The sequence below is a fragment of the Etheostoma spectabile genome, chromosome 9, assembly GCF_008692095.1.
Source record: "Etheostoma spectabile isolate EspeVRDwgs_2016 chromosome 9, UIUC_Espe_1.0, whole genome shotgun sequence".
Classification (NCBI taxonomy): Eukaryota; Metazoa; Chordata; class Actinopteri; order Perciformes; family Percidae; genus Etheostoma; species Etheostoma spectabile.
The window spans coordinates 33650480-33660755 of NC_045741.1; the positions used below are offsets into that span (position 1 = coordinate 33650480).

The window sequence follows — 10276 nt, forward strand, 5'->3', positions numbered from 1 at the left end:
AATTTTGCCTGGCGTTTCTTCAATAAATTTAGGAGTTGCTTCACATTGACCGTGCGTAATCCTCCATCTCTGCTGATCTCTCCCCACGCCCTGGTCAACTACAGTTCAACTGTGGGAATGTAGAGACAGGTCGTGGTTCCAAGTTCAGGAGGCACCAACGTTTTAGCTTACACTCAAAGTTTTACCAAATCGTTACAAAGTGTAAATTACACTTGAACATTTAATTGTCATTATCTTATGCGATGCTCATCGTCTGAGGGAGACAGTGTAGGCCTGATGTTTTACCAAGAAAAAAAAGCAGCAAAGCCTCCGACACAAACCCCCCCCCCCCCCGAGCATCACTTTTAACATCCCCTTATCACAAGCCTCATACAGCGTCCTGATAGGGGGACGAGGGACTCATTTTACAAATGTCTTAACCAAAGTTTATTAAAGGTAAGAGCAAGGTGGAGGCGAGACCTGTCACACCACCTGCATGAGGCCACGTACGCTGTCGTCCTCCTATGCAGACGTGAACTGGAGCAGCTAAATGCTAGACCACAATTTTCCGTCCACTGTTCGCCTGCTATGTTCAACCGTCTCATGACAATGTTTAAAACCATGAGAGGTGTTTTGGTGCAAAACGCTCATATCCACTCAGTAAGAACATAACAGATACTGAGGTAAAACAATAAAACACCTTATCCAAGTATGCAAAAATTAAAGTTTGAAGGACACTTTAAGAGTGTATTCTGCCAGTGCTATGAAGGATAAATAAATGCAAAAGACAAAAACACTTAAGGAATGTTATACTTAAACCATCGGCTATGTATTTGAAAGTGGTGCAAACACCAAAAAGAAAGAAGGGGAGATTACTTTAAGGTTTTTAGACAATGTCCTGTGTGTTCTGTGTCTGAGTGTGAACTAGGTCACGTAGCACACACACACACACACACACACACACACACACACACACACACACACACACACCACACTGTCGGCTTGCTTATGTTTTCTTAAATTTTAATTTTTTGTTTTAAACTTTTGTTTTCAGTAAGCTGCTACTTTTTCTGTAAATGCACTCTGCTCATTACAACTCAACTGAATTTTCCTAAGAGATTCATCTCCTTCAACATCTGTAATACGATTATAGTTTTCATTTAATGTAAAGATTCATTCTAGAAATACAACAACATTAAAGAAATGTGTATCTCATGAAGAGGAACAACAGTGGCAGGTTTTGTTTCACCACTTCAATATAATCTTTGTTTCTGTGAATTCACTGCTGGTTTTAAAAACTTGGAAGATATGCTTTTAAATTGAAATTAGTTTATGATTAAATTTTGAGTATTGATAACACCAAATACACCAAATGTTCTTTGTAATGGATTTCAAAAGTGTGTGACTTTACAGTACGACTTCCTAACTGAAATACAGAAGTAGACCTCTGAACGGCCCCCCCCCTCGGTGCTTCAGTCGGGTGCATGTGGCCTGTAAAACACACAGGATGAAGAAAAGGTCACATAGGGTAGCACGTAAGTGATGTGAGCTTTGATTTGACCTCATCTACGTCATGGGTCGTCAAAAAGACAAGAATGTCCTCGCTGGAGCCTCCGTCCTACGCAGCATGCTAACAGTGACAATGCTAACATGCTGCTGCATATGTAGAATATGATCATCATGTTAATTTATCATGTTAGCATGCTCATGTCTGTTAATTGGCAGTGAAGTGCAGCTGAGGCTGATGGGAATTAGTTTTGCAGATGTTCTGGTCATGAACCAAATAATTCGACACTGCATTTTTTGAATAAAAAGTGGATCTCTAAACCAAATTTTGTGGCAATCCTCCAAATAGTTGTCGCAATATTTTACTGAAAAACAAAAACAAATTTAATTCCATGGTGGCGCTCGAGGTAAGTCAAGGGATCAGTTAGAAGGTTAGTTAAGATATTTTAAATTGTATTTGTTAAGATACCAAAGAGTTTGTCTAAAACTCTACAATAGTGAGAGCAAGACAACAAGATCCTGTAAGTAAAACAGCAGCATGAACGACAACAAGAGGTTGGATAAAGTATCTATCTATGTATCATCTATCTATCTATCTATCTATCTATCTATCTATCTATCTATCTATCTATCTATCTATCTATCTATCTATCTATCTATCATCTATCTATCTATCTATCTATCTATCTATCTATCTATCTATCTATCTATCTATCTATCTATCTATCTATCTATCTATCTATCTATCTATCTATCTATCTATCTATCTATCTATCTATCTATCTATCTATCTATCTATCTATCTATCTATCTCTCTATCTATATACATATCTATCTAACTATCTATCTATCTATCTATCTATCTATCTATCTATCTCTCTATCTATATACATATCTATCTAACTATCTATCTATCTATCTATCTATCTATCTATCTATCTATCTATCTATCTATCTATCTATCTATCTCTCTCTCTATCTATCTATCTATCTACATATCTATCTAACTATCTATCTATCTATCTATCTATCTATCTATCTATCTATCTATCTATCTCTCTATCTATCTAACTATCTATCTATCTATCTATCTATCTATCTATCTATCTATCTATCTATCAGGTCAACATATTCCAGTTCCTCTTTGTAAAACCTGATTGATTTCGGGAAGTTTTCCCTGAACTCTCACATCCTCATCCTGGCGTTGCTATGGTAACCTGGTGGTTTGAACCCAGTTGAGTGCATGTTCTTCAGCCTTACCTGTAGCTGATTGTAGAATAGGGGACACTGTCGTCCGTCAGACAGCGGTGGGAAGCAGCTCCGGACCCGCTCGGCTCTGTTTGGGAGAACAGACACGACGGGACACAGGATTTACTGTGAGATGGTTTGTACAACTTTAAAATGGCATCAAAAAACATGTTATAAGGCATTGTTGTGGTCTGATGCAGACTGCTTTCAGGTTATGTCTCCCTTAAAGGTCCCAGAGACGGTACACACAGCTGTTGGTCATATTGTGCTGTTTGGTGTGTTCATGGGTCTTCTTTAAAACTTTCCATCTTACAATATAAAACCACAGCGCCTCTGGTACTGCAGACTATATTAAAGCTGCTGAGACGGCGCTTTGTTTCAGTCTGTGGTTTCCATGTGTGGTTTATTACTGACAGGGTCACCTGAAACCATTCAGTACCTATTTATAAGGAAATGCAGTGTGTGAAAACACACATCTAAAGATATGTAGGGCTAGTATTGCAGTTTTAAATGCATCACTTCTTAACACTAGTGACATTTACGTTGCAGAGAGAATGGAAAAGTTGTAAAAGTTCAAAACTTACAACTATTAATTAGTAATTTAGTTCTTCCTTGAACGGGGTGTTGAATATTCTATGTCTATATTGCTGAAGATAAAACACGTTGCACCACAGTAAAGCAAAAGTGACATAATATAAAAACTACCTTTCTTCTTCCTTGGTTTTTTAACAGCAGCATATGTCACAAGATCCAGATCCCCGGCACGGTCGCCATCACACACTGAAAGAAACACACACTTTCTCACAGCTGTTTCCATCGTTAAACTGGTTAATTATTAATAATTAAAGGGGTTAACTGTATACTGCACCTATAGCATTATACCACTTAAAATATGACGTGATTAAAACAAAAGTAGAAGCAATATAACATAACGTACCTTTCTCTCTTCTATGTTTTTTGACAACAGCGTATGTTGCATGATGTTGATTTGAATCTGAAAAAGGAAAACAGACATTAATGCTGTATTTTAACTGAAAAACGTAATAATAACGGGCATACAATCTTTCATATACAGTGTGTAGCATGTAGCATGGCATGTAGGCTTACAATATAAGACTGAACTTAAATTCCAGAGGCCTCATTTTGATGTGATTTATTTAATTGCATTAAGAACGCCTCACACAGGAAAAGACATCTAATACAATGAAGGACAAAAACACAATGACGTCCAGGACTTATTTCCATCGTGGTCCTCATTGTTCTTTAAAAGAAAGTGCCAGTAAAGCAGTACAAGACAAAGGATTAACACATCACACATCAGCAAGAACGGTGCCCAGGTGCACACCAGACGACGTATTACATCGCAAACAAGTGTCTGAAAGAGTTGAAGCTAAAAGAGAAATGGAAAGAATAGTTTATAACCAGGAAATTGAAGCTATAAGACTGTAAAGGGAGTTTGTTAGCATGCAGTCAATATATTAACCCTCATGTTGTCCTCATGTTGTCCTCATGTTGTCCTCATATTGTCCTCATGTTGTCCTCATATTGTCCTCATGTTGTCCTCATGTTGTCCTATATCAATGTTCTTTTTAATTCCCCAAAATAACATGATTGATTCCAACGCTCTTTGCCAAGTACAAATCTCTACTTTCATTAATTTTGGGTCTTATTCTATTTTATAGCATTGTAAAACAAAGTGAAGTGTTGTTGAAATAGTGTTGAGTAAAAGTTGACATATTCCAGTCTGTGATTATCATCAACATCCATTCCTTTAATTTTAGTCTCAATAATTCCTAATTTCTGCTTTTCTAACTCAAACATTAGGTATAATTTCCTATAAATGAGGTTTATTGACCATAAATTCCCAAAAATAACTGTAAAACTAAAGTTAATTATTGTTACGTAGTGTTGATAAGGTTAAAAAAAAGGGACAAAAGTGTTGAAAAAAGGGACAAAACGTAAGAAAAATTAAAAAAAACATTGATATAAAGCATCAACAAAAGTGTTGGTTTTCAATTTTGACGGGAAGACGATGTGTTGATATGCAGAATGCATTCAATGATAGTTCCTGGTATGGCCACTAGATGGACATACTGGTTTACAGACACAAGGTAAACTACATGAGAAGATTTAGAACTAGCGAGGTAAAAAAGCACATGTAAGACGCACATGATGTTGCTCGTTCAATAAAGTCAAACACAAGTTCATTGTTGACTGGACAACGGTTTATGAGTGAGTTCATAAACACAACAGACGACACAAGGGTTAACTTGTTAATATTTTGCATTTGACGTCTGCCATGTTACATCTTGGCTTCATCTCACCTGTGGGATCAGCGGGGGAGTGCGATCCTGGTTCTGGTTTATTAGACGACAAACAGCCAAACACTGGAGGACAGAAAAGACCAAATGCCATCAGTAGAAAAACTAGAAAGAAACAGGAACTCGTAGAGAATGAAGAGAAGAGGAGGTAAAGAACCAGAGACCAGAGACGTGAATCAATCCAGTCATTTACTGAATAAATATGTAGATGTGCTTTCTGGGAGACGGTGTTGCTGTACCTCTGTGTTTCCTACTGAGAAGAAGTCCCATCACCAACAGGATCAGAGCCCCCACTGAAACACCGACACCAATCCAGACCAGGATGGGCAGACTGGGGGGGCGACCGGAAGGACCGGTGTCTTCGTCGGCTGCTGGAGCAGAGTTATTAAACAGGCCTTCGTCCCCTTTACTTCCTTTTAAAACAGTCAGCCAGCTCTGCGGTGACTCCCCAGCTTTGGAGATGCTGCACTTGTAGAGTCCTTCATCCGACTTGGAAACATTTCGAAGGGTCATCTGGCTTAAATACTGGGTCCCGAGCGTGGATCCATCTTTGTAGAAATCAGCGATGTGATTTGATTGACGATCCTTCTTTCTACAGTAAAGACTCACGTTGTCCCCCTCGGCTACGGGACTGGCAGGGACCTCCAGGATCACAGAATCAGCTGGTCCGGGTGATAAAAACAGGTTTTAGATTAAATAGCAAACAACCTGAACAGGGAGGAGAGTGACCATTCCTGTATTTGGCATGAATTATGGAATTATATTGTTGAAAGTAACACTAACCCTTAATTTGTACAAGACGTTTCAAGATGTATTTGATTAATGGGGAAATGAATAAATCAAATTTTGGGAACTTAAATTGCATGGTTGATCACCATGAGTCTCTTAATTTAACCCTTGTGTTGTCTTCCCGTCAACCACAAAACACTATCATCGCTTTTTCTGACATTTTTGTCTCTTTTTCAATATTGTGGGTGCTTTTTTGATGTTTTTTTCCAAAGTTATTTCAAGTTATTTCAAGTTATTTTAAAGTCGACGGCCCATTTTTTGTGGTGAAAAAACTGAAAACGGGTCAAATTTGACCCTAAGACAACATGAGGGTTACACCGTGCAGACCTTGTACAGATGAAGTCCTACTTTTGCCCCGAAGTGGTCTTCCCCAACTCATTTTAGAACCAGACCACTTTCTACCTGAGGAGTTGTCTGATGTGCAGTGTTCATTTATCTGATAAACGGCTCTCGGACGATCAGTCGGATTTCAGGCAGCTCAGGAATTTGGGGACGGCCCGTTACACGGACCAGATGTCCACATGGCTGCCTTCTAGTTCAAGTGTTAGACATCACACTTTGAAACTGTATCATAAAAAGTACACTTGTAATTTTTAAGTGGCAAACTTAGCAGCCAAGATAGCACACGTGTAATTCTTCATACTATCATCCTGAATATGTTTCTTGACTTACATTAAAATGTCCCATTGTTGAATTGTACAACTTTATACGAAATGCTAAATTGAGTTGACTGTGTCACTGCTTCAAAGAAACCAAACACTCTTGATTATTTCTAGACGTACGATGGACGATGGAGATGTTGAGAGCGTTGCCCGTGTTCCCCTCTGCATCTTCACACCAGTACGCTCCACTCTGACTCTCAAAGGTGGGATGGATGGTGCGGGACGGTGCTGACGAGTTCCAGGTGTAAGACTCTGCTGGACTTCTGTTGTTGAGCCTCCTCATCACTCGCCATTCGGTCGCACCACCTGACTCCTGACAGATCACACTGACAGACTCGTACTCAAAAAACTGCAGTCTGTCTGGAAGAACGCGAGGAAACGCCGGAAAATCTGAGATGGACACACAGAAAGTCAGGAATCAAATCAGATATTCAAGATATCTCAGGACACTTTTCATATGGAGCTGGTCTAGACTACCAGTGTCCCCAAAAACAAGACAAGGTTTTACATTAGTATTAACAGCATAGAATTACTATTCTGACTGGCTAGTAGTCCTTACCTAGGTACTGTCAGGGCCCTCATACTCTGCTCCTGACTGGCTAGTAGTCCTTACCTAGGTACTGTCAGGGCCTTATACTCTGCTTCTGACTGGCTAGTAGTCCTTACCTAGGTACTGTCAGGGCCCTCATACTCTGCTTCTGACTGGCTAGTAGTCCTTACCTAGGTACTGTCAGGACCCTCATACTCTGCTCCTGACTGGCTAGTAGTCCTTACCTAGGTACTGTCAGGGCCCTCATACTCTGCTTCTGACTGGCTAGTAGTCCTTACCTAGGTACTGTCAGGGCCCTCATACTCTGCTCCTGACTGGCTAGTAGTCCTTACCTAGGTACTGTCAGGGCCCTCATACTCTGCTCTGACTGGCTAGTAGTCCTTACCTAGGTACTGTCAGGACCCTCATATTAAGACATCTACATTTAAAGGTACTCTTAGCAGGGTAACTTGATCTACTATTGTTCAGAGTACTGTGGTTGCAATATCATAATTCCATATTTCATCTTTCTTGGTCTCTTTGTTGCTTCAGTATAAACAAAAGACACAGTTCAGCAGGTAATGAAGAAACAAAGATAAGATAATTATTCAAAATGTCACACAGCCAAGCACAAACAAAGTATCCAGCTGATTATTTAAACCCAACTTACCAGCTTTCTGAGCAGAGTAGCAGTGGTCGACTCTCACAAGCAGCAGGAGCAACACGTCCGTCCCTGGAGAGACACATAAAGAGACAGTTTGTCTCAAATAAAACACAGATATATGTCCACTGGCTATAAAGACAGCTGAGTAAAGCAGTGATACAGAGACTCAGAACTCACAGAGAGCTGGGACCTCCATGCTGTCTTCCTGTCTGAAGACTGTCTGACCAACGGACTGAAACACAATGCATGATGTACATCAGCACCTCCCCTTCCTGTCGGCATTATTTCTGGTTTAATAACGTTTATCTACAAATATCTATGTGAGGCAGAACTGCTATGGTGCAGACAATAATCTCACTCCTAAAAACAGACAAGCGTGCGTGCTAGAGATCAAAGACAGGAGGCTAACCTGAACCCTTGTGATGTCCTCGGGTCACAATAACCCGGTTTCTAAATGTATTTATATCAGAAATATGAGTTTCTTACAAATTACCCAGAATACCATGGATGCATGCACATTATGCGTGCATCATTCTTTGCACAATTGGTTCAAGCAATTGAATTTGGGGTGTTTTATTCAATTTTATAACGTTTGAAAGACATTTTGAAATGGTTTCATAACGTATCCTGACCCTATCAGTCAAGATAATCCATAATTCCTTCTTCTTCTTTTTTTCAGGTACAATGTCAAATAAATTAAGTATGTTTTTTTAAACTTTTGACCTGAATTCCTGGTGGACAGGAGGACAACACGAGGGTCAAACATTAGAAACGTCCGTCCTCAGAGACAGACTCAACACTGACGTATTAACCCTTTGTGCCAAAAGACTGTGTTTAGTATAATAAGAAAAAACATGGTCACATTTGTTCTGATTGGTATTGAGTCTTGAATTCTGAGTCACTGGGGTTTTATTCTAAAATATAATAAAACATGTATAAAAAACAGCTGTTCCATGTGACTAAAGACTAAATATAGTATGGCTGCCTCCCTCCCTCCCCTTAAGGGAGACTGAGACTTAACGTCTTGCTCAAACACTTGGACACAGTCCTCACCATTATATTTTCCTCATTGTATATGTCTTCTTATTTTTACTTTTTTATATTGTTTACTTGAACGTTATGTTTGTCTGTGGACCTAATGGGTTAAACATGTCTTGTCTCCACCGTGGGACAGAGGGGAACTTTGTATGTTTTGACATGAGAAGAAATTGACAATAAAGCCGACCTTGACTTTGACTTTGACTTTATAGATTTCTGAAGGGATTGATATCAATGCATGAAATGATCTTTGTATTGAGGGTAGTAGGACGTGTTTATTACACAACAGAGAAGGTCTCCTCTATCCTGCAGGACTCTGCAGTGAGTAAAGTAGTCCTGCTCTGCCCTCTGCAGTCACTCAGACACTTTCACATCTGGGCTGCCTGACATTACAAAGAGCCAGTAGTAGTAGAAGTAAGTGCTCTGTTTATATTGTGCCAGCGGCCTGTAATTACACCTGTAGGAGGACATTTCACATGACTGCAAATCGTGATAAGCACACAAGTTAAACTTGAAACTCAAACGTAGTTTGGTGTGTTAATGTTCAGCTCAGTGTGTTTCCTGGTGGCAGGACATTCTAGTCAGTGTGTCCCGTGACCTCTCCTGCCCCGTGTTAGGCCGTTGCTAATGGAAACACAGCTGTGGGGTGTGATGAGGTCGGAGTCTAGACCCCCAGACTCTGACTACGTTCTGCTGTGGTCCAACGACATGTAGAACAAGAGTCCTCGGACTGAACTGTAATCATGGTGAATACACAGTAGAACCTCCAACAGCCCGATCTGCAGAGTGAGCACACCTCATCGTTTCTTTAATGTTTAATTTCTCATACTGCACTTTAACTGTTATTGTGTTCATCAGTTTTTATTTTTTAACTGTTTTGTGTAAAGCACTTTGAATTACGACCTACCTGTGCGTGCTAACAGTCGACCAAAAGGACAAATCATTTGACTTGAGGAGTTTGATGACTGCACCCCCGAGTGGAGCTAACACATACGACAGGTACGCTATTATAACATTCATTTTGTTGTTATCTTTTAACTGTTAAACATTCATCATTGCTTATTTGTAAATTAAAATCAGGGTTGCCATCACAAGTGGCTATAGTGCCTCAATTGTAGTTATTTTCTCAAGCCTTGTGTTGTCTTCCCAGCGACCTGGAACTTTTCATTTTTGAATGTTTTTTAATCGACGTTTTGGTCGACCCTCTTAACATTTTTGTGGCTTTTTTCCCATTTTTTGACATTTTTCTTACATAATTTGACATTTTTCTCTCTTTTTTTTACACTTTTTTACACTTTTACCAATTGTTTTTCCTCTCCAAATGCTATAAAATTGGAAAAAAAAACACCCAAATTCCATGAAAGCAGTGAACTGATTATTAATTTAACGTGTGAGGAGCGTTGTTGGGAACCATCCTCGTTACTTTTTTGGACATTTTGTTTGAAAGAAACCCAAATTTCTGATATGGAAACTTTTGGAAAGGAGTCATGTCAGACCTGAAGACACCAGGAGGGTTGAAAGGTTTAAGTGGCATAAAAAG

General features: G+C 39.5%; 1 protein-coding gene across 1 annotated transcript; it reads right to left on the bottom strand.

Annotated features, from left to right (window-relative positions):
- LOC116695352 (uncharacterized) lies at positions 1-8060 on the bottom strand. The gene is made up of 9 exons (XM_032525566.1): positions 7876-8060; positions 7705-7767; positions 6626-6895; positions 5294-5716; positions 5058-5120; positions 3671-3727; positions 3439-3513; positions 2746-2821; positions 1-1470 (listed from the first exon to the last, which is right to left on the bottom strand). The coding sequence occupies exons 1-9, from the start codon at positions 7892-7894 to the stop codon at positions 1452-1454; spliced, it is 1065 nt and encodes a 354-aa protein (XP_032381457.1). The 5' UTR covers positions 7895-8060; the 3' UTR covers positions 1-1451.
- Between the last annotated feature and the right edge of the window lie 2216 nt (positions 8061-10276).